A 25676-nucleotide genomic window follows, 5' to 3' on the forward strand; every position below is an offset into this window, starting at 1 on the left:
TTAATTTAGAGAGATACTACCCAACCACTGCCTGCCGCATGCCGGCTAGGCTGCCCATCCGATCCTCGCCTCCGCCTCCGTATGAAAACTGCTAAATCCAATTTTAATGGATATTTTTTTACCTAGATTTTACATTTTTTTCAAGTTTGATTTGATGGCGATTGTCAGGGTTTGAGGCAATGCACGATGCGATGGCGAAACTTTTTACAATTTATTTTTAGACACAATATTTCGACTGCGACGAAACCACGTTAAAACAATCTTCCAACAAAAGCTCAGAGTCGCTATTTTAGTTTTAAAGGGAATTTCAAGGGGACAAAAATTTATAAAAATTTATAATAATTAATTTTGAATTTAAAATAGACGAATTTCAAAGACAGATATAGTCTGTTGTCTGTGTTTGGCAAAGAGAATCAGCGTCAAATTGTCAATGTCATTAATGTCAATTAATTACGTGTGTGTGTATTGTGAGGAGTTGTGAAGCTCGAAAAATCGAGTAGCGATGCTATACAATTTATTCTTTATCTGTGTGCAATATTGATTTCCTTCTGTTTATTCTACGTTCTTCGTCTGATTAATTGTTTTGTGGTGTCTCATATTAGATATTAACACGTCAGTTGTATTAGGTATTCGTATATTTTAATTGTTCATTTATTTCGCAAAACAAAAACAGTAAAAAATAAGAGTTCGCTTGTGCCTGTAGCTTATAGTTTAGTTACTTCAGTTTGTGTTGTGTTCTCATTATTGTAGAATGAATTATGAAATTAATAGGCTTAATACATTTAATAACTGGCCTACATCAGCACCAGTAGATCCAATAAGAATAGCGAAAGCGGGATTTTTCTATACGGGTGACGGTATAGAAGTGCAGTGCTTCAGTTGTGGTGGTAAAATATCGCAGTGGAACTACGGGGACCAAGTGATGTGGAGACATCGGCGCCTGGACCCAAACTGTCCATTTATGGTGAACCCACAAATATCTGGCAATGTGCCTTTAGTGCTGGGGCCGGAGTGCCCATCAGTAGGCGGGAATGGTCGATCTGTTGTCCTTCCTAATGAAAGGCGCACTGATTCAGTAGATTCAGCACAAGAATATGGACCCACTGAAGAGGATGAGATGTATAAGAGTGATGCTTTACGACTTCTCTCATTTGCTAATTGGGATGTAAGAAAATAATTTGACTCATCTCATAGTTTGTAACTATTTGTAATAACTGTAATACTCTTCCTGCTATGTACTAGTAAAATACAACCTTAAAGGAATATTTTAGTGCAATACTCAATTTTAGTAAGAAGTCTTAGTCATTTGAAATTCAATTTATGTGGTCAATAAAAGACCACAATGTCTATTTCCTTATATCATCATCTATTTAATTAATTTATGTTTGGAAAATTGTTGGTTTGTGGAAAATTTCTAAATTCATGAATATTAGGTAGGTATGTGGTCATCATTTTTTGCAAGAAACATACAGCATCTATGAATATTTTTGTTTGACAAAGTATAAGTAACCATGATTGTAATGTTTTTTTTTGTAATATAAGGTTTTATTTAATAAAGAAAAAAAGGCCTGGTATAAAAAAACATAGATCTAAAAACTTTGGCCTTATCTTCAAAACTGTCAGTGGTTTTAATCTGGCCTACATTGTTCTGTTATTTATACTTTGAAACAAGTTCTGTATAATCCATGTATTATTCATAGAAGTAATTAATACATAATGAATTGTACACATGATTACTCATGCATTATAATGAAATAGCAATTGTTCAGTAGAATCAATTACTGGTTGGCAAATTTCCCAAAAGTCACTGAGCATAAAGTTTCATTTTAAATATTGAATGTCATTTTCATGTGAAGTAGCTGCACTTATGTATGATGCAATAGTTATTTAATTATCATGTAGGTAACTGTTACATAGTGTTTCATAATACTTTTTTTTATTCTATGATAAATATGCACCAAACTTATACTTAATAGGTACCTACTGTTTTTGTATGGAAATCAAAGCACATTATTAAGTCCTTGAATAAAGACATTTTAATTTTGTATGCAATACAGTCTTGTCTAAATTTTTTATTTATAGAAAAAAGATTATTCATATATGAGTACTGATTGCCATCCAACTGTAAATCAATCAAAAATTTTGTATGAAATGTGTAAACATTCAAAACTTATCAAACAAACAGTTTAAACACTGTTAAAACAATCAAAATTATTTACTCTGTTTGTAATATGTCAACATCATTGTTAGAAGATGCATTTTGTAACTAACTGAAGCATGTCCACAGAAACAGGTTTAGCGAAAAAGCAGTATACTGCATAAGTCTTTAATTTTCAGGATACTTCAGTGTCCCGTGAAGCTCTAGTAAGTGCTGGATTCTATCACGCCGGCGAAGGTCGTTTACGTTGTGCCTGGTGCGGAGGAGAATTGGCGCCGTTCAGTCGCTTCGGCTCACTAGGACTTCCCCTTGACGTTCATAGAATGTAAGTACATTATGTTGTATCGTAGTACAAAAATAAGGTACTTGATTACTAGTCAAATCAGCTTCTCTTTACAAAGTGTTTAAATCACATTTTTGTATAGAAATACAGTGTAGTGACGTCACAGTTTCGTGTTTTCGTTGGTATCAAATAAGTAGTATAAAATGTTTCAGCCTGCAATAGTTACAATTTCAAAAAAATTACATAGCCTACATTTTAGATGAACCCTGTACGAGTACAAGTTTAATAATTTTTCGTTAACCCAGTCAACTACCCATTTGATTGCACAACAATATACATGTACTATATTTGAGTACTATCTAGAAGTAGAGCGTCGCATAGCTAAGATACCTATCAAAAAGGTCAATGTACCTACATACAAAATAGACTTATTCATCTTCACCTAGAAATAAAGAAACGAAATGCCGTCTCTACTTCACTCCGCTTATACTTTAATCAGTTCGAATGACGCTCTTAAGAAGACATACAAACTATCTAATAATAGAAACAATAAAACTTTACCTTTACAGGTGTACTAAACATTTATCTGTCACAGATTGCGGAGATAAACATTATACGTACATAGATAAGAGAAAAGTACCGTTGTTTTTGTAGGTATTTCCCCCGTTGTGAGCATGCTGCGTCTTTGGAAGCGTCTCAGCGATCTACGAATATATCCCCACCAACGTCGCCGACGGTCAATACACCGCTAGTGCAGACATCGCAGTCATCAGACAATCTGACTCAGTCGTAAGTAACTGTTATGGTCATCAAAATGTACAAATGTACACGCATGGAATGAAATTAATGGAACTAGAATTCAGAAGGGTAATGAGTTGAATGGGCTTGCATGGTCAGGCCTTAGTTGAGCGGAGAATAAGGCAAAAGTATATTAGTATCTTGTGATAACATCACTGTTTTCTTTTGCCGTATTTCGCACTACGTTAAAATTAGCAACGCAGTGGCCTACCGTGACCCTGTCTCAGCGTTATCTATCTCAATTATTTACATAGTTAATATATTTCTATTAACAACAAACCATAGCAAAAAGAGACCTTCATTTTCAAAATTACTTCCGTTATTTTGATTATTAACGCTCGTACTTAGCAAGTTTGAAATGGAATTATGAATTCACACTGCCCCTATTGTGCTTTAATGTGCTACATAAGTTGTGAATAAGGCACCGATACGGAAGCGGTCAGTAACTCTCTGAATAGACAAGGTAAACAATACCGACTTAAGACAACTATAATTTTGTTGTGTACGGAATCGCTCAGTCGCTGTTTGACCAGCCTTGCATATGTTACGATTTATAATGATACATCTCGTTCTGTTTTATATAAAGATTGTTTTTGTTTACTCATTAAGTTCTAACAGATAATATCTATATGAAACGTCTTAGAGATTAATAGTGTTCAATATGAAGGCATCAAGCAATAAATCAAAGTTTTGTGTACGAAATTTAGTGAATTGGGATAAAGTTTCAATGAAATTGTTCCGAAGGTCGGGAGCAGAGCATAATGAGCGTGTTCTAAACATGGGCGGGACGTGGCGTGCGTTGGGAGTAGTGAGTGGTGGTGCGAGACATCCACAGTACGCGTCGCTGGCTGCAAGACTTGCTACCTTCGAACGATGGCCGGCGGATCGACATCAAGAGCCAAGGACCCTCGCTGAAGCTGGGTTCTATCATACTGGCACTGATGACCAAGTAAGGAACTAATTATTGTAATTGAAATGCAAGATTATGTTTTGATAAGATTAAGTACCATAGTATTGTGAGTCTGTTCCCCTGATCAAATTCTTAATTGTCGAATATTGACTAGAACTATCGTAAACTCGAGATCAAATAAAGGCAAAAAAAGTGAGGAATAATATTCAAATCTGTCAAAAAACATAATTAAGAAACTCTAGAATTCCTGATTTTGGTGGTGTTATAAAACACCAATGATTTAGTTATGTACAACTATTATTATTTTGTCAATAATGTGTTGACCCTGATTTACCTTAAGTTAGTGTGTTAAGGTTTGTTTGTTCAATATATTAGTGTATGACGGAAACTAGTTAATTGATTTGTCATACATACTCAATAACTAGTTACCATAAAATGAAATAGTGACTAAGAAATGTATTATTTAGTTTATGTTTTATTGTTAATTATATGGCCTATAGCCTTCCTTGATTAATGGGCTATCTAACACTGAAAGAATTTTTCAAATCGGACCAGTAGTTACTGAGATTAGCGCGTTCAAACAAACAAACAAACAAACAAACAAACTCTTCAGCTTTATAATATTAGTATAGATTTTGTTTGCTTTAAAGTCATTTAGGTCTACTCGTAAAGGAATAATTACTATGACTAAACTGCTGACCTGATTAGGACAAAATACGGGTGTTATTCATTAGACCAGAGATAGGAGGCATGTTAGCGGTCAAATTAAACTATACAGATTATGTAATATAGTATAAACAAATGAAGCAGAAATTGTCCCACAGCTAACTAGAATGAATCTCGCTTTCATGCCTCGATGCACACGACATAAGCAGGTTCTAGTTTGTCATTGACAGAGGGTTTTTATGTTATTTTTATATATTTTCTAAGCCATTTGAACAAGTTTTATATCTCACAGACCACATTCTTTATTAAAACATTTAAAGAAAGTAAATATAGTAAAGTGCGCAGGATACTGAACAATTTTTAACCGACTTCAAAAAAGGAGGATGTTCTCGATTCGACTGTATTTTTTTTATCTTCATGCGTCTTGTATTTGAAGGTTTATGCAAATGTACCTGTGCCTACTAAAATACAACATCTTTTCGTTGTTTATACAGTTGGTCCCGTGTAATGAGGGCAAATCTATTGCCAAGTAGCACGTTATCAAACCGAGCAACTATTGACGACAATCTAATAGAAATTAGAATCAACATAGGTTTTATGATCAATAAGAAACACATACATATCACGCCTGTAATACCCAAGAACTCATTAACTAGCTAGCTATTACTTTCTTCGATGTAGGAATCGATCCCGAGACTTCATGATCTGCAGTCGCATACTCCGATCATTGTAACTAAGTACAACATATTTCAAAATTGCTAACGGGTCTTAAACTCAATTCGATCGAAACGTCGGCAGCAAATAAGGTATCTTAAACTATCATGGCTTTTAAGACCCGTTAGCAATTTTCGATTATGTGTACAAACGAATAGTTTAAAAAAGTACTTACAACGTATTAACGTTATTTATATAAATTCCAGGTCCGTTGTTTCTACTGCGACGGTGGTCTCGGCAAATGGGAGGCAGGTGACACTCCATGGTCGGAGCACGCGCACTGGTTTCCTCACTGCGGCTACGTGCTGCTCGTAAAGGGACAAGAGTTCGTTGACACCAGCCGCAATAGGACCTCGGGACATCACACTACTTCGTCAAGACGTGCTGATAACAGAATTGGCAGTTCTGTAGATCAAAGAGTTGAGTCATTCAGTTGAACTATAATTTACTTATAATTAGACGATACTTTGAAAATGAATTAAGATATTTGTTAAACTTAAGTTAACTTAACTTAAGTTTATGATTGACGATATCTATTTTGTTTTTCAGAATGTCGATAATATGAGACGGCGGAATACTCCTGCCAACTTTCCTGTTCAAGAAAGTCAGGTAAATTTACACAATTTTGTTATCCTTTAGAGGAAGGTTAATTTATACATATATCAAGGCTTCATTAAGATGGCTAAAATCTGTGTGGTAACAAGACGTGGGCAAAGAGTAAAACCGCGGTAAATGTTGCCATGACAACAAATTGATTTTATCCAGTAGAATTTAGTTACAGTTACGGAATGTTACAGAATTTTATAACACTAACATTTACATTAATAGATGTAGAAAAATAACGTGATTTCAGTTATTTTTCTACATCTATTAATGTAAATGTTAGTCAGACGTTTCTTCTAAAATTATGTCCTATTTGTTATAATTTCAGGTAGAAGAATGTATGGAGAGTGGTATAACGTTGGCTGCGTTGGGTGCTGGGCTAGACGCGGCCAGAGTACGAAGAGCGATCGCTCGGAGACTTCGAGCAACTGGTATATATTATTACAAGTATTTACTCCTATTCTAGTTTAAGACAACAACTCCCTGATTGACAATTTACTAAGAATTTCATGACGGAAAACGTCGAGAAAAAGTCCTTTTCGAGATCTCTGACGACCTTCGCGTATGAAAAAATCGTTTACTACAATGAATAAATTTAATCTAATTTCAAGATTGTAAGAGCGTTCCTTTTAAGTATACAATTGCCTGTGTAAAGAAGCCCTGATCTTCCGTATAAAGAAATAGTATATACTGCCGACCACACCACAAAGATATTTAAAGAAAAGAGTAAAAAGTAATAAACAATTCTTTTCATGTTCCAGGTGTCCCATTCAATTCATCGGAAGCGTTGATCGACGCGGTGCTCGACGACCAACTGAACGAGGAGCCGTGGGGCGTGTCGCCGAGCAGGCAACGACTCGCGCGAGACATACTCGCCGAGACCTTGAGAGACTTCGCACCTAGATCTGGGTACATATTACTTACCCAAAATTTTTGTATTACCAATTTTGTAATATTGCGTTGAGCGTATTTTGTTGCGTATCTTGACAATGTACGAGGGAGCGTCTCTCTAGTCTCCTTGTAAAGCAAAAACTTAAAAGTAAAAACAAATACAGTAGTTTGACTTTCTCCGTGTCGCGGTGGTAAAGGTCGCTACGCCACTACCATTGCGAGACCGGTGCGGAAGTAGTCATTAAAAAAATACAAAATGCTAGTTTTATAGAGTTCACGTAATAATATGCTGCATTCTAAATGCGATCACACAGCATGGACCCACCCAACTATGCCAGTATGAGTCTAATTCGTCGGTCGACACTGTTCATCCTTCATAAACATTTTTACTTTGATAGTTACACACGTAATTTTCAAACGACAATATCCAGTGTCCAACGGAAACCTTTGATAATGAATAAACCTAATGACACAATTGCCAACATTTCAGAATCATACCATCAGGCCAATGGGAGGATTCTACCGACACAGCAAGATCTCAATCCGATACCACACGGTCGCCATCACCCGAACCTACAAACATACAAACACCAGCACCTAGTGATAACACCTCAAACGTCCCTAGAACTACCAGTGAGCGAGTGACGAGTGAACGAGTGAGTGAGAGCGAGAGGTCCGATGCCGAAGTCAAGCCGCCTGAAAAGAAATTGTCGTTGGAAGAAGAGAACAGACAGTTAAAGGAAGCTAGGTTATGTAAAGTTTGCATGGATTGTGAGGTTAGTAACCACTTATATATTTTTTTGTATTATTGTACTATTTTTCCCTATTATCCCCTATAGTATATCTATCCGACCGATTTCGGCCATGGCGACCACTTCACCTCCTAATTAAGTCGGCGCTGATGCGCACGCAGATGGCTTATATAGCCAATAGGTTTGAAAAAAATCTTCTTAAATTTAAAATTCTCAACTTTGTGATTTTGTTACATACAAGAATCATATTGTGTCATTATTTTGACATTGAACAGCAGGTTTAATACTTTCCAGTACGGAGATATTACATAATATAAATAATATATATTTATATACCTCATCTCTTACATAACCAAAATGAAAATCACTCTAGCTGGGGACACATTTGCCTTCAACCTTCAACCACCTTTTTTTGCTAGAATATGTGTCATTTAAATAAAATATCTCTCGCTCTTTTTATTGTAATCGAATATGAAATCACACATTTATTAAAGCAGTCCTTGATGCTCATGAATAAAAACCAAATGTTAATTAGGTTAATCATAACGATGACGTCTATAGTAGTTACCTAACATGTCTTCTGTTTCTAAAAAGAACAAGATATAAATATTCATACTACAGGGAAAACCTGATGTTTGTTCAAGTATACTATTATTATAAGGATTGTGAATCACTTTAAGTAGTTACGATGATTCAAAACAATTCCTTGGTAAGATATGGAAAGCTATTGACGTAAGAACTATGGTTAAGTACCTCGAAGTGCGATGTATATGTGTAAATGACGGTATTTTACTCAACCAATACTGTCTAAAAACAGTCAAAGTAGCAAAACAAGTTGTTTTTGCCTGTGGTTTGTATGGATAGCGATACGAATTTCATTCACCTATCAGCTACCAGTTATGCTTATGTTGGACGCGCCAAATGAATGAACTTCGTCGTTTTGTTCTCACTCCTTTTTTTTGTCTTTTGTTCTTATGCCCATTGTCTTCCTAGCCTTGGCTTCCTATATTCAGACACAGAGCTATTTGGCGCTTGTTATAAGCTACTGCTGTTGACTGATTCTACGAGCTGGTAGATTGTGCAACTGCCGGTCACATTGTCCTTGATTCGATTCCCAGGTCGGGCAAGGTTCTGTTGTGCTTTTCTATTTTATTGAAGTATAGTATGCATATAGCCCGAAGAGTTTCATGCAGGCTGTTCTTAAATAAATTAAAAGCATAGAATATTATAGTTCTATTAGCCCTCTATTATATTCTCTGCTTAGATTCGAATATAACAAAATACTACCTAGAGCTCAGTACATCACTGGGCTGACAGGGCTGATTATAAAATAATGTTGAACAAACCGTTCAATGGTAGTGTAATACGTGTGTGCGTGGTGCAGGTGAGCGTGGTGTTCCTGCCGTGCGGGCACCTGGTGTCGTGCTCGCGCTGCGGGGCCGCGCTGGACGCGTGTCCGCTGTGCCGCGGGCCCGTGCGCGCGCTCGTACGCGCTTACCTCGCCTGACGACTGGTAATACAACTATATATGTACATTTATTACTCACTATTTTAACATTATTTGTTTAATATTTCATTAAGTGGTAATAAAAAAAAAACAGGTGCAATGAATATCCTAAATACTACGTTAAATTATTGCTTTCATAATGTATTGATCACTCGTTACTTAAATATTACAGTGTGATGCCACTTGTCAAATTATTACGTTTATTCAAAAGAAGCTTAGTAGTTTTTTTAAGTAGTAAAATATTCGGTTTTATGGTTAACAATTATTATTTATTTGTATAGATTTATCGCTGCGAAGATACTGAGAAAAAATCAATTCAAAATGAACGTTGATTCTTATGCCATGTGTTTCAGCTAAATTAATTTTAATAACTTTTTTCTCTCTTCTTACAGGTTATCAAGCAGGGTGAAGTATCAACAAGTCATCACATGAAATTGTCATCGATTAAAGACTTTAGCCCCTTACTTAGTAGCGATGAATTAGTTGTGGGTGTGTAGCTCATTTAGCATTTAATAGACACGGTTCGTAAGTTATACGTATACAACTTATAAGGCTATGTTCTAATGATAAGTGCTTAGCGCGTGCAGTTACGAACAAAAACATTTATTGTAACTTTTTCAACATTACTTTCACGTATATAATTGCGGGCATATTGTTGGTATAATTTTACTGTTCAAAGTACAGAGGTTGTTTGATACTTTTGAAGTTGAAAATAGACAGCAAATTAAATCATTGAAGAAATGTGATTCGTTTAAGCGTCCGACCACCATGTCAATGAGATCTTAAACCGTGCTTTTATTTCGTCTATCCATCTTCAACAATAAGTTATATCGTTTACATAGAAATTAATTTATAAACGATAGTTTCGGTCACCTAGCTACGTTTCATCGTGTACGCTACACAAAAACTTAACGTGCGTCTTAAGCCCTTGCCATTGAACATAGCCTTAAATTGGCCTACAAAACATGTACGCTTTTTATTTATATAAAATACAATATCTGACATAGTGAGAATAGTGAGAAACAATATAAAATAAGTCAATGTTATTTTTTACCATGCTACGATCGCAGCTAATGGCTTGTCATGACGGAACAAAAGAACTTTCGTGTCACAGCTAATTATTATAATAAAAAAATCAATCGGGATATTTATTAATCAAAATAAATTTACATTTACTTAATGCTGTATCGTTATTTGATATAGATACGTACATTAAATCCAAAAAAAATATTACAAAAATAAAAAAAATATACAACGTATTTAACGTAATAGTCTTTTAAATATTTACTAAAATAAAATAGCTTTGCATTAACATTTTACATTTACAAATTATATACACCTTAAATCAATAAAACACCAATGAAAGCAATATTTTAAATAGATTTAGTCTGAACTAGATTTGGAAATAGTAATATTAGAATGATATTTGTCCCGTGTTTGTGACGCGTATACACATTATTGTAGGCAACTCATCGACTGTGAGGCTTGAAACTACGTTAAACAGACGCCCGCGACTTGCACATGTAGCTTGAACACGTACTTACATACGCGTATGTGCACACGGACGATTTCCATGGGACCGAATGGTGCCCGTCGCTGGGGCCGGACTGTTACAGTGTTTCTTGTTTAAAGCGCTGAGCTCAGCGAGTGCCCACACTTGCCTTTGTAGAGGCGGGCACCGAGAGTTCGGTTTTCCATGACGGGTGCCTACGCGACGGGTACTTTTGTATAAGACCGCGCAGGCGTCCGCTTTACGCAGTTTTAAGCCTGATGGGTGCAAAAGTAACTATTACTATACCAAAAAAATATAGTAAGTAAACTTATCAATGTATTAATTTTATCTAATATTTTCATTACGTATCCGCAAAAATGTTGGCAACCCCCAAAACGAAATTGTTAATGATATCAAATGAATTACGATTGTTATTTTTAAAACTAATCAAATTCCGTAGTACAACTACAAAATAAGGAAAAAAATTGAATATTTCGACAAGTCGGAACATGTTTTATCGTTTTAATAAAATTTTAATTTTAGCCTTGAATCGTTAATTAATTTGAATATGTCGTTTGAAACTCGTGGAATTATGAGATATGAGCCGATAAGTTTTATACTGAATTAAGAGAATAATGCAGTGATGCATACAGTTAATTTATTTTTCATTGTGTATAGTTGTTTGTAGGCTGTGGTACAAGAGAAGGCTGATGTCATTGTAATACTGTGTTCTACAAACGTCTCGCCTTCTCGTCATATAATGTAGAAGTAAAAGTGCGTAGTTTATAGTGATAAAACGATCTGATGTTACAACAGTATTGACTTGCTTCACACCAACGTAACAGTTTAAACGGGCACGTAAGGTAGTCGTAAATTAGGTGCACGGTCGACATCCGCCGACCTGAACACTTCTCCATAAACTATATAATAGTTGTGCATTAAATCCTAGAATTCCAGGATATTCAATGAAATCTATCATTCAATTCAGAACAATGAAAATCGAATGAGAAATCAAATACAAATCATTGAAAATTGTTTTACTGAATGTTTATAATTAAATAGTCATTTAAATCTCTGTTTTAAGTAGATTATTTAACTAATTTGCTTGCTAAAACTCATATATTTTCAGTGTATTAAAATTATATTAAATGCGATGTTATATTAAGTACTGCAGGTTATTATGGACAATGATTTTGGATAAATGTACTTAAACAAAAGTTGTTTCTTATAAAAATAAAAATGTTTTAAACATTCTAACGAATGACCTTTATGAATACTTGTAAATAAGAATTACGTTTTGGTTCCAATATCAGTGCGGTTGAATTGAATCACGGTAATTCACAATATTTTATTATTCAATATTTTATGGTTGTTCCCATTCGTGACAAAGTAAAGTACTAAACGAACTATATAAAAAGCGAATTATTCGCTGTTATAGAAAATGTAACAAAATAAGCTGGTAAAAGCCCTCTTGATCCGCAGCCACTATCGTGCTATGTCAATACTTGGTGGTAATTACTTGTAATAACTGAAGGGAAAACCCTGTTGACATACTAATTCCTAGAGTCATAATAAATTGTCGATGTAGAACTTTCTAGAATTACGCAGTATACATGATGACATAATAAAATATACTGCCTATCTCTAGCTCACCTAAAGACTAACTTCACAGTAAATCTATTGGTTACAATCATTGCAGAAATATTAGACAATCTGACAAAAATCAAACTTATTAATATTTATGTATATTATCTAAAAACGTATTTTGCAATATATGTAGTTAAAAACCGCTTCGTGGTTAGGTATAGTAATCTATATTAATATTATAAATGCCAGCCTTTGGAGCCAATATTAAAGGATTATCATAGATACTTTTATCCCGAAAAATCCTTTCACGTGGACGATGTCGCCGGCTGTAGCTAGTATATTGTAAGTTTGTCATGTTTCAAACATTTGTTCGGAGTTTCCATACTGATTTTAAGCATGTTATATTGCTAAGACCACATGTTGATTCATTTGTTTTTCTTTTAATATGTTTGCACTTGACAAAGCATACAAGTTTGGGTCAGCCACCTATTTTTATAACGAGTAATACCTACGTTTGAAATCCGTTTGATGAGATCATTAAGTCTTTATGTTGCTAAAAATGCTAATTTATTCTAAACTTGCGGAATAGCCCGACTTCGTCTGAGTATAGTACAATTTTATCCCGATGATTCCATTGTCGTGGGAATTTTGATCCCATCGATCCCATACACACTTTGTCCCGACAGTTACAAACATATAAGAAAAAGAATTATCCAATTTAGTTATCGAGAAGTAATGCGCGTACATTTGGTGATTTATTTTTGTTTAAGTATTTCTATCAAATAATACCAGTTAACTTTGGTGTGAAGCAAGCCTTTGTAATGGTGCCTACAGTGTTTGGTTTTGCATGTCGTAACGATTAGTAAAACCTTAGGCCTTTGTAGTCACTACCAGTAAGAGTTGTGTGTAAGCGCCGTTTACTATAGTAATATATTACTTCAAATATGTAATGGATATTGTTACGTTGTATGTAGTTTAGATTGTAAGGCGGTTCCCTTTTTTAACATCATGGTATTCAAATACATTGGTTTAAAACCTTACTTGTTTGTTAATTTATTTATAATTTCTATTTTAAATGAACGTGCTTTCGTGAACCTAATAGTAGTCACTTTTTTAGCTTACTGTTGAGCTATAATTCTTGAAATATATCGTATCATAGAATATATAGAACTATTGTACAAGCTATGGTAGTAGTCTGTCAAAGTTCTAAAAGACCAGTGTTGCCAGATTGAAAAATACTTTTTAATTTATGTATATTTAGAACGTGAACTCAATCTTGTCTGTATCTATCTATAATCAATAATGGGAAAGACTGATTAGTAATCATCTATAAATATCAGTGAACCAGATGCGCTAACAATCAAAGTTGCGGCGCGAATCATTGTTTGTTTTGTTAGATCAAAGGCGAGTTTTTTTGGAATAAAGGTGAAGTGCGTGTTAAGGAGTTCGCTATGCATGATCCGGCGCCGCGGCGGGCGTCTGGCCGGGAATAGCGTCGCGCCGCACACGCAAATAGCGCAGACGACGCCAACCGACGACACGACGCATTTGGAACAATATTAATATGCGAAAGTCGCGTACCTTCACAACCAAACGCTGCGCGCGATGATTCACGGGAGAACTACGCCAGAATATGTTGATTCAGATTTCTGGACGTCTTACTTTGTCAGAGGATTCGTCTTTTTAACACCTTAAGCTGGAATAATTGAGACGCGCAGTTGAAGCTGAAAAAGGACACTAACTTAAGAGTTTATTAATACCATGTCGATCTGCTTTACGCTTTTTGAATACTTTTTTTTGTTGCAAAGGGTAGAGTCCATTCATATTGCTTAAATATCACCTATTTATGGTACCTATAGCTCTAAAAACTTATTAGAATTGACAATATCTTTCAACAGTAGTGATTATTAATGATGATTTTTAAAATCCGTAGTTGATTCCGAAAAAGATACTGAACTCATTAAAAAAACTTGATTGTAAATGGCGTTACGCTCGATAGATGGCGTTGTAGTCTCTTAAATACTGTACTTCACTTTAAGATTTTCAAGGCCTATCAATTCTTTTTGTATGTATTTGGAGCTTTGTACTTTTCAAACTAACCGTTGAAGGTTAAAATATCGTGTGATTTTTGTCCCCTGTGTTTATAACTAATATTTTACTTGTAAGGACATAACTAAGTAAAATGTGGGTACCGACAACAACACAATATGTACTGTACTCTTTATTTATAGCTTTTCACTGATAATGCTATCACAACTCACGTTAAAATTGCATTTTGCATTGTTTCTCTAGAATGTTCCAATTTGTTTCAAAATTGCAGATAAAAATTGCATTGATGAAGACGTGTCTACACTAATAGAATCTATTTGGATCAGGAGTTAGATCAACAAGAGGCTTATTTCGACATCGACATTTGTGAGTTTTAAATAGGATTTGGATTGAACTAGACTAAAGCACTTGGTAAGAAGTATTTTTTTTAATATTTGTTTGTAACGAAAAAACGTACTGACGCAAAGACATCTAGCAAAATGCCGCGTGGAGCCGTTGATACGATCAAAGTTCATTTGAACTTGTTTCTTTGTCCAACAAGACTTTGTTTTGAAAGAAGTCTTTAATGCCTGAATATAGCTAACGTATTTATTTATTAGTTATCAATAATATCTGCAAAATTCCTTGCATTTGGAGATATAAGTTAGCTCTTTGCACTCATCACTGCTTTACTTTGGTAACGAGAACCGGTATGTTCAACTCACACTGGACGTTCGAAATCAGGTTTAAGAACATTTCGTGACATAACTTTAGCGTGACGTAAGTATGACGTCACAGTTTTATTTACCTAATAAGTCATCGTTATTTTCTATTCTATGCATCTGCTGTAATTGGAAATAAACTGAAGAAATTATGTTGGTTGAATACTAAAAAGGTTATGAAACTAGCGTTGCATAGCAATCGGCGATTCGGTATGCCTGGTACTTTAGTGAGTCAACATTTCTCAGAAGCACATAACGTGTGTGTATTTCCTTTTGAGCTTTGACCAGGAAAGACTTATAGCTTTCTGGCCTCGTTAAATTGTCGATGAATGCTCCACTATAGACGGTTTTTTAGCAGTAGGTACCTACTAGTTACCAACATCATTTTTGAGTCGCCTAAAAGTTCCATCCATAAAAGATGCCTATTTTTCCTAAGCACATGCGGAAATAGATTTTTTGTTCGAAAAATCTATACTAATATTATAAAGCTGAAGAGTTTGTTTGTTTGTTTGTTTGTTTGTTTGTTTGAACGCGCTAATCTCAGGAACTACGGGTCCGATTTGAAAAATTCTTTCAGTGTTAGATAGTCCATTTAGCGAGGAAAGTTATAGGCTATATATCATCACGCCACGACCAATAGGAGCAGAGTACCAATAAAAAATGTTACAAAAACGGGGAAAATTTTTACCCATTCTCTCTTATGTGACGCAAGCGAAGTTGCGCGGGTCAGTTAGTCACAAATGAAAATAACAAACTGCACTTGCCTTCATTTTGTAATAAAACTTTGTGAGAAAGAGATGCCATTAAGTGTCAGTCAATGACTAAGTCGGTATTCTTTTTCTTTTATGAAAAAAAAAGGTATAAAGGTCGTAACCGTTGATCAAACGATTTAAGTGCCAAAGTACCAAATGACCGTAGAGATAAGGTCACTGGTACCGAACATTACGGAAAAGTCGCCATAAAATTCGGCGAATTTCATTATTTCTTTTATGGAACTTTTATATTTTATTTATGAAACAGGTGTGCAAAACTCGTTAGTTTAATAGTTATTTATGTTTCTTTAGATTTTTCCTCTTACCTCTCACGTTTTGAGTGATTACCTACGAGATAAATGTTTTACTAGGTATTTTCCGTATTTTTTCCGCAACTGACAAGTTCTGTGATTTTTGCAGAATAACAAAATAAATCAACCCCAGCTAAACAGATATAATAAGTAGGTACCTAGTTATAGTTTATTATCTTGGAAAGCTTTGTTATAATGAAAACACCGCGTTAATTTACCCTTTATATTTCAACCGTTTTAAGCCCTGCTTGCCGTAGCGGTTCTACAACCGCTCATGTGTCAAGGCCCTTATAATCGAAAAAAAAAGAAGTTCAAATTGTCAACAACAGATGTCGCTAAATTCGTAGTTGTGGCATTATGCGCAGATTTTCATGGTGTACGTACTTAAACATAGGCACTGATGCTAGTCGGTGAGTCAGCGTGAAGGTGGAATTAATTAACGATAGTTTGCCGGTGCATAGACGTAACGTCCTTGCAAGGCTGCTGCGCTTGATCACGTGCCCGGCGCATGCGCGCTGCACTCTGCCGTCCAACTGCACTCTCGCGCACGTAACCTGAATTTATATTTATTTCGATTTTTTGCATTTATTGGGAGCCCGTGTCCACTTTTTGTGCAGTCATTTTCAAAGTTAACTGGCTGACTGCCTAAGAAAATTCTTAGCAAGTCTTTGTTAGAACAAAGACTAGCCATCTTAATTTGTATTTAAAAATATATTCGTTTATAAATTGTATAGTTAACTATTTATTGATTTATTTTTATGGTCTGTATTATTAACATGCTTTAATTTGGCGAATGCATTTTATTTAACGAAGTACCTAAGTAAAACTATATGTAACTTTATCCATGGTAGGTACTTACTCAGCAATTTGACTCGATAAACTTAGAATTAAAATGATAAATAGTCTAAGGGTGTGACCACACTTAAGAGGGAGAGCGTCAAAACGCCCGGTTTTTTATTATTTATCTAATAACTACAGTCTTTAACGGACAAATCTGCATTGCTCGACAGTTTTGACGACCGCAGCGATCAGCTTCATACGTGTCACAAGTCGCGCGGCTTCAGCCAATAACGAATAACCATTACCTGATTGGTTCAAGCCGATTCCGCGTCGACATGTGTGGTCACCGCCCTTACCTTCACAATTGTTAGAAAGACGTGGGCGCATAGCGAATCGATGGCGCCGGCGCGACCGTCACACTTTGTGAATTAAAATTTAAATCTAATACTCTCAGTTTATGGGATGACTTGTTACACAAGTATGAATTACCGTGACACCGCCATAACTTGCTCCGCAGGCTGCAAGGAAACTAAACAGATAAAAAACTAGTTTCAGTGGAAGTCACTCAGAAACATAGGCAATACTAGGCATACACGATTCCAGTTCATAAATGATGCTTGAGCTCAGTGTGTGTAAAACCCAAGCAATTAATTGGAACTAGAAATAGGATACCTAGTGGCATTTATGCACCTACATCAACATTATTGATTTATATTATAACAAATTCTTGGGCAATAGAATCATGAAGCTTGGCTCCATCTATCTTTAAGAATTCGAGTTTAAGGCGTGGGCGCCACCGGCGTGAGTCACGGCACTCCTTCCTTGGCTTGCCCGCCTTAAGTCGCGACCCACTCGCATTGTGCACACTGCGCCTTTCGTTCCTGCCTAAGTACCTACTCTACCTACAGAGTATGCCTTATACTGCATCACATCATTATAATATGTAAGTAGACACAATAATTAGTTTGAACGTCACCAACCAAATATATTTTATAGGCACAGCTTATTACACTGTTCCTCATTTAAAAAAAATAATGACATTAAAAAAACTATGATTGAAAGTCCCCGAGAGTTCGACTAAATAGGTAATCACTAATTATCTAAATCTTATAAATTATTTTTTTATCGCGTTCTTGATTGATACCATTATATACCTTTAACCAAATTAAACAGAGAATAAGGTTATCACATCCAATTGATCGAATTACTATAAATGTTCATAATTCAAGCCCACTCGTTCGTAATGGCGGCAATAAAATAGAACAAAAGAGTTTTATTTAGGGCAGAGCGATTGACCTCACGTTGCCCTGACCTGGATGAGGCCATGAGTTGTATTGAATGACGTTGGTTAGAAATCTAGAATACTGGTTAATCCTGTGATCTTGGCTTTATGTTAAACTAGCTGACCCGCGTTACTTCGCTTGCGTCACATGAGAGAGAATGGGTCATAATTTTCTTCGTTATTGTAACATTTTTTACTAGTACTCTGCTCCTATTGTTCGTAGCGTGATAATATATAGCCTATGGTCTTCCTCGATAAATCCCTATCTAACACTGAAAGATTTTTTCAAATCGAACCAGTAGTTTCTGAGATAAGCGCGTTCAAACAAACAAACTCTTCAGCTTTATAATATTAGTATAGATGTTTCACAGCATAATTGACCCGTGTAGGTGTCACCGATAGAATCATTAATTGCAATAAATGCAGCAACAAAGTAAGTATTATGAGCTCATGTTACCCGCTTTATGAAGATTGCGAATCAAGAGGAGTAAAGTAAACAGGATAGGTTGTTAGACAGTTGATAATTGCTTTGCAAACAAGTCGTTTTTAATTGACATAGCTGATCCTTTAAAATTATTTTCTACTAGCTGACCCGCGCAGATCCGCTCACGCTTTTTTGATTTTATTTAATACCGCGCATTTTCGAAATTTATTCACCTTTTACACCTTCTCTGGACTTCCATAAATAATTCAAGACCAAAATTAGCCAAATCCGTCTAGCCGTTCACGAGTTTTAGCGAGACTAACGAACAGCAATTCATTTTTATATATAGATAGATAGATAGATGGGGATATGGGAAACAAACTGAACTCCGCGCAAGAATAATGGGAGTGAAGTTTGATGAAAACAATGCCAGAAGAAACACATAATCCTCTCTTTACAGTCGTGTAATAAAAGAGTTAAGTGATGATAAGTATCACCCAGGTGTAATAATCTAATCAATCACGTTGACAAGGCTGGACCTATCAACACAAACACTTAATTTCAAGTGTTTGTTTTCACGATAATAATAAAATGTCGGCAAATATAGCGCCAGATAATAACATCGCAATGGAAAATTGCATTAAAAGTCATTAGTAAGGACATATTTTAGCACTAGAAAGTAGTTAGAGTTAAACAAACTAATCTATACATAGTATACATACATTTTTGCACACCTTTTAATTTAGAACGTTTGTGCTCTTGCATTACGAACATTGGATACCATCATACATGCCTAGTAAAGCATTCGTATCGAGCACGAACTTCTGAAAAAAGAAACTTATTGCTTAATTTATTTTTTAGTATATTATTATATGTGTGTAAGTTCCGAGGAAGGAAACTAAACAGACAAAAACATTTTTTTTTTAAGACTACTCCCGCACTAAGAATTGTTCTTGTGTCGCGGGGACTTTTACAAACATACAAACAACGGACACAAAGTACAACCAGACCCGAAACAATTATTTGTGGATCGCACAAATAATTGTTCCGTGTGGGAATCGAACCTACGACCTCCCGACGCAGTGGTATCGGCGTGGCGGCCTAAACCACTGCGCCACGTAGGAAGTCAGTTTTCAATGTGGCTACTAAACAGATTTTCGATTACAGTCGATATTGGTAACGATTGCTGAAAAACTAGGTAATGAGGTTCTGATTGTATTATAATTTTACAGCATTTTATGTATATAACTGTTGGCTGTTATAAATTTTATGATTCATTTATTAAGTGTAGTCATTAATGTTTGAATAAAAAATAAACCATATGATAAGTTTTGGTACCTAACAGGGTTTTCATGTTACCTACATAACTTTTAACAATGGAGATTAGGTGAACACCACATCCTTTTGCGGTATGATTGTGAGCTGGTGACAAATTGTAACTATAGGAATATATTTTTTAAAGAAGAGATTGGTACCTAAATTGATCGGTCCGTTTTCGACAGAATACAATAAGAAGGCAATAAAGATGTCGCTGCCTCACATGTGTCATTTTAGTACCATAAGCTACAGAGCAATTTGCGTTCATGGTAGTTTGAATGCGACTACCGTGTTTAGGTCTCTGGTTCAAATCCTGGGCTAGGACAAAAACTTGCTCATGAGTTTTTCTGCTAAGAAACTTTTAGTGAATTGCCCAGAGTTATGAAATTGACGTATTAGTGCCTCGGAGAGCACGTAAAGCTTTCAATCCTAAGCCTTCGCACCGGCTGGAATCACATCCCACCGGGCTATGGGAGAGAGAGAAAAATGACTGAATCTGTGTATTGTGCACTCTCTTGGTTACTAAAACGATGCTGGATTTTATGAAACTGGCTGCGAAAATAAACTAAGGAGACGTTATTAATGTTTCCGAACCACCTCCAAAATGCACTTTAAATAAGGCGTTAAAAATTATATTAATCACTTCTGATGAGGGACATCGCACTCAAGTTGATGTGTATGCAGGTAGGTGACTTTTGCGTAGTGCATTTGTTTGTATACACGTTAAGACGCAGGTGGACTAGGACCATGTGACACGTGTGTCTCATGATTTGAATCTGTCCGACTCATTGATTAGCAAAGCAATCCCACTGAATTATCATGTCATTAATATGTATTTCTCAGATCTTCATAGCATTGGTACAAAAACAGTTTCGTAGCTTTGCTATTCCATGTGTCGGATCTTAAGTAAACGCAGATTTAATATAAGTACACTATTACGAAACTAACTAAAGAAATCTTAATCCTTAAGAAGGATTATTGACGTATCTGTAAGACGGGATTCATATTTTTTGGATTTCTTGTTTTGTTAGATTTCTTATAGGTACCTTACCTACCTATATTGTTGCTGCATTTAGGCACAACTTGATTAAAATGATAAAATAAAAATTGGGTGGGAGCCGTGGGAGGACGTAGTGCAAAGTTAAAACCGGGACTGTCCTGGAAAACTCGGGAATAGTAAACACTATTTGAGATAAATAATGAATAATCCTTGTGGTTAATCGTGATATATGTCAGGAAAATATGACATAACCGACCGCACGCGGGCTAACATTTTCTCATTGTGTAATATATTTTTGTAGTGCACATATTAATTTGGCTAGGAGTGGTGAACTGTGTACTTTGCGCGATATTTTATTGTTTAAATGGTAAATATTATGCATTTGCGTTGACGGGCTATCGCAAGTCACATTGGGTCATTCGATAACCGCGCTATCGAATGAGCACATAAGTTCCATTTGCTACTGGTCATACCGCTCGTAGGTAGAGTCCGTTGCGGTCATGCTGTATGCCATGCAATCATTTGTATAAATGGTCGTTATTCTATGGTTTTCCCTCTTGTGTTTAATTATAGCTAGGAATTCCCCTAAGGCGTTCCCAGCCTAAAGTTACGCCGATAACATATAATTATAATGTTACATGTAATTATAATTATGTCTTTACAACTTATAAAATAAGATAGAGAACGCTCTCTCTGACTAGCGCCACATTTGATCGTATATTTTTGCCATTTTTTAACTAACGTGAACGAAAAAATGGCTAAAATTATGAAGACACCAATTAAGAGAGATTCCGTTTTTAATGTTAAAATTATTTGTTATCCAATAGTAAGTGTAGATGAAAAATATAACCCGGGAAAAGCAACTGGATCCTATTCAAACTGAAAAAAGAAGAAAAAGGAACGTGAGAACAGACTGAGACATAATTTAACATTTAAATAACTTGTAGCGCATTATTTATGGTATCATCGCAAATGTTAAACTTTTGTTCAAAAACTGGTCCAAGACGGTGGTAAGCCTTAGTATGATACTCACATGCCCTTAAAACACATCACGTTATTGTATGACATCAGCTATTGTATTTTAGTTGGAACAATGTGTAGTGTTCTGCGCACGCGCCGCGCGGCTGCTTGGGCAGTCACGCGCTGATTCACAGCCACGTACAATACACACAAGGGATGTACAAGTCCACTTCGTTTAAGGACTCGACCCGACATATTACCAGTCACGACCTTTTTGACTTCATTAGCATTGCTTTGACTGCCTCTGTGCTCTGGGACTACGGCTGCTGATCACATGGTTCGATTCCCAGGATGAGTAAAGTGTTACTTTTCTAAATTCTCAGTAGTTGTCTGAAATTAGTGCTATCGGATTTTCCTAATTTCTCAATAGTTATCCGAAATTTGGTAAAGTTCTATCGGTTCTTGTAATTTCTGAACAGTTGCCCCAAATTTGGTAACGTGCCAGGTGCATGGCAATACGTTCGTATTATGTGGGACTATCGTTTTTAATAGTAAAAAGCTAATATATTCCATACCCCTCTTCCTGCGTGTTCGGGTAAGTTATGCACGTAGCATTTTTTATTAATTGGTAGAGACGACTTCTTCTTTTCGTGCGTAAGTAGCGCGTAGTAGTACACAGTTCTTTACTCTACAGCTGTATCAAAAGTGAAACGGCAAGCAACCGAACTAAAGGGTTACCTAGCGAGGACTGTCCTCACTATAACAACTCGTTATCGCTATGTACAAGCTTATATTAACGTGAAGAGATGTTACATACTCAATGAGTCAGAAACTACTTACGTACGAAGAAGTACTTGGCTACGCCCTTGCTGATAAGTCTATGACACTCCTCAACTCGAAGCCTACAGTATACTGTGAGTGACTGTCTTCAGTAAGCGGTTCAGTAATAACACAGTAGCGGCTCCAAGAAGTATTTTTTTAAAGGATGAGTGTGTCCTGGAATTTTAAATGCTTGTCTCTTATTCAGTTCAACTTAAAACAACCTTTGTTCTATCCTTCGTTCTGTAACCTTCGTACAAAGTAAATATTTGAAATAATCTATAATTTTAACCGTTTCGGAAAAGTTGGTTGCTCGAAAAAATGGCTATGAACTTATGGTTTTCTTTTTTTAATTTTGGGTCTTAAGTCCGGGGATTTGTGTGTAGATGGTGATCGGTGATGAAATGGATCTGAGCCTCCTTATATCTCCTCCTGAAACTAATGGGTAAGCATATGTATTACTCAGAATCCCAACGTGACTTTGTAATTTTACGTCTCAACTTCAGCCAGTCCTCAGTGCCTCTTCGGAAACGTTCTTGCCTCTTTCATATTTTTGAAGAAATCTACATGTCCAGTGATTAGCACCGCAATGTATCAAGGCAATAAAGACAAAGTGGAATATAAGGACAGTTAGTCACAGAGCTAATTGTAGATTTCATGTGTAAGTATTGTGATCGTAATCTAAAGTGCAATTATTATTGTGTGACACAAATTTTATTTTTATTCTTAGAATTTATCAAAACGTTTATCAGATTACATTAAATACCTACGTCGTTTTATTAAAAGAAATATGTTATACAGGGTGTAAACGACGGTTAACCAAAAACTTCAGTGTTAATTTTGTGACACTAAATGCGCGAAATTTACTTCAACCATTTTTCTCGGAAATGATTGGTTCCCGAGTTAGTCATTTTTGAGCATTCAATGTATAGTGAACAACGCGATATATCTCCGCGCATGCCTACGAGATTTCTGGCGGCGGCGGCGCGCTGAGCGACGACATGTCGCAACGCGTCGTAGGTATCAAAATCAAAATCAAATCATTTATTCATTTAGGTCAAATATTGACACTTACGATAGTCGTTACAATTACTGAATCTACCACTAGCTCGGAAAGGGGGTAGAGCCTTATGAGAAGAGCTAGCGAGAAACTCACGGCCACTCTTTTCAATCGCCAAAAGTTTTACAATGTGGTTGATACAATAATTGATCATGCGAGGAGCTGCCAACAATCAGCGGTACGTACGCGTACCACCACGTCTATGCGCTCACTAGTATGTATTATTAGATAACAATCTTATGTATCGTTTATGGTAGGTATCGTAAGTACGCTCGTATGTTACAATAGCTCATAGTAAAATTGTAAGTAGGTAGATACCTACTTGGCTTACGTGAAATCAAACAATAATAGCAAAATGTAACAAATAATAAGAAAGTGCTAAAACAAATTGTTATCAATGTCTATCAACACGCAATTACCTGGTGTATGGCGACAGTTTGAGTAGGTACCTTTGGATCCGGACGTACAGGTGCAGAGCACGCCGTGCACTTCCACGTGCTTCACCATACATAGCACATCAACATTTCTTCCTATTTACGAACACAACTGCACTTCGAAAACAATAACAACAAAAATAATAACAATAAAAACACTAACAACTCAAAACCGAAACAATAACAAGCAATAATAAACAACAGTTCACACACGACACGACGAATAGGACATAACGAACGACACCGGTGAAGAGCTTCCGTCTTCCGCGAGCGAATTGCTCGAACTATCAAAGAGAGCCGCCGGCGCGGGCGCCTCTCCGCTCACTCGCGCCGCCCCTCGCCCGCGCCACCCGCTCCCTCCGCGCCGTCCACGCGCGCGCCGCCGATTTGGTGACGAGCGACGAGTTAGGATCCCAGCGAGAGATTAGATTCAATAAAATATTGATGTGGCATTAGGTACTATTTTTATTTGTCACAGTTGTTACTCGTTGCATTGTAGTTTTATTCAAATACCGAATAACATTACAAACATTATTGATGTAAGTTTAAAATACCTACTTTGATATTTAATAACATAAAATCAGATTAAAGTAAATAAAATAAACACGAAACGTTTATTTAATTAAACCATAAAAAATGTAGGTACATAACAATGATAACAATCAATATCCATTAATATTCTTATCAGAGAAACTAACTTATCATAATTCATTATCCCCGGAGAATTACTTAGCATTCATTTTGTCGCATCCCATCTATGTAACATCCACGCGCGGTCGCGGCGTCACGCGTCAGGCCATCTACTTTTCGAGTCGCACCGCGCTTGTATGAAGTATGAATGAGCGTGTAAATATCGAATAGAATAATAAGTTTGCAAGAACAAATAGAACAAAGCGACAATACTTGTTAAATTGTTTATTAGAGATTTTTATAGCGCTAAAGAATATTAATAGGATTTTTTGTCGTTCTGTATGTATTTGTACGTGTAATAATAATAAGATATCACACATTTTAAATCTTATTAATGTACCTTTTATCGGAGAGCGGGATAATTATGTCATTTTCATTTTTAACATAGAAGAACAAATACTAAGTAACGCTGCATACTAGTGAGAGTGAGGCTGACAGCTGTGTGCGTAATCGTGTCTGTGTGGCGCGCGTAGGTACGTCGACCGTCGCGGCCGGCCGCCGCCGGCGCGGTGTCGTTGGCCGCGGACAGCTGATAGCGAATTTATACGTTGTTTTAATCCATTGCTGTTTTTTGTGAAAAACAGTAATATGACGGATTTTTTCTCATATTCATGTTGCACTGTGTAGTATTAACGAAATAATACCGAAAAAAAATAAAAAAAACGCATAAAAAATCGGAAAAATCATGAAAAAAGCGATGAAAATTTTCAACGCCATAAGCACCAGAATCATGTCT

General features: G+C 36.0%; 1 protein-coding gene and 1 long non-coding RNA gene across 2 annotated transcripts; one reads left to right on the top strand and one right to left on the bottom strand.

The window, feature by feature from the left end:
• The first annotated feature begins 369 nt into the window (after positions 1-369).
• Positions 370-13401, top strand: Diap2 (Death-associated inhibitor of apoptosis 2). Its single transcript, XM_076119200.1, has 11 exons — positions 370-1165; positions 2338-2483; positions 3096-3230; positions 3984-4188; positions 5736-5948; positions 6079-6138; positions 6461-6563; positions 6894-7041; positions 7514-7799; positions 9160-9288; positions 9675-13401. The coding sequence occupies exons 1-10, from the start codon at positions 752-754 to the stop codon at positions 9280-9282; spliced, it is 1833 nt and encodes a 610-aa protein (XP_075975315.1). The 5' UTR covers positions 370-751; the 3' UTR covers positions 9283-9288; positions 9675-13401.
• LOC142976021 (uncharacterized) lies at positions 5807-24613 on the bottom strand. Its single transcript, XR_012959638.1, has 3 exons — positions 24236-24613; positions 9122-9285; positions 5807-5934 (listed from the first exon to the last, which is right to left on the bottom strand). It is a non-coding gene; the product is annotated as an uncharacterized LOC142976021 (long non-coding RNA).
• Between the last annotated feature and the right edge of the window lie 1063 nt (positions 24614-25676).

The sequence above is a fragment of the Anticarsia gemmatalis genome, chromosome 10 (genome assembly GCF_050436995.1).
Source record: "Anticarsia gemmatalis isolate Benzon Research Colony breed Stoneville strain chromosome 10, ilAntGemm2 primary, whole genome shotgun sequence".
Taxonomy (NCBI): Eukaryota; Metazoa; Arthropoda; class Insecta; order Lepidoptera; family Erebidae; genus Anticarsia; species Anticarsia gemmatalis.

Coding starts and splice junctions, on each gene's coding strand:
- Diap2 (XM_076119200.1), top strand. CDS start 752: ATGAATTATGAAATTAATAGGCTTAATACATTTAATAACTGGCCTACA. Junction 4,189..5,735: donor ATACTGGCACTGATGACCAA/GTAAGGAACTAA, acceptor TATAAATTCCAG/GTCCGTTGTTTCTACTGCGA. Junction 6,564..6,893: donor TCGGAGACTTCGAGCAACTG/GTATATATTATT, acceptor TTCATGTTCCAG/GTGTCCCATTCAATTCATCG.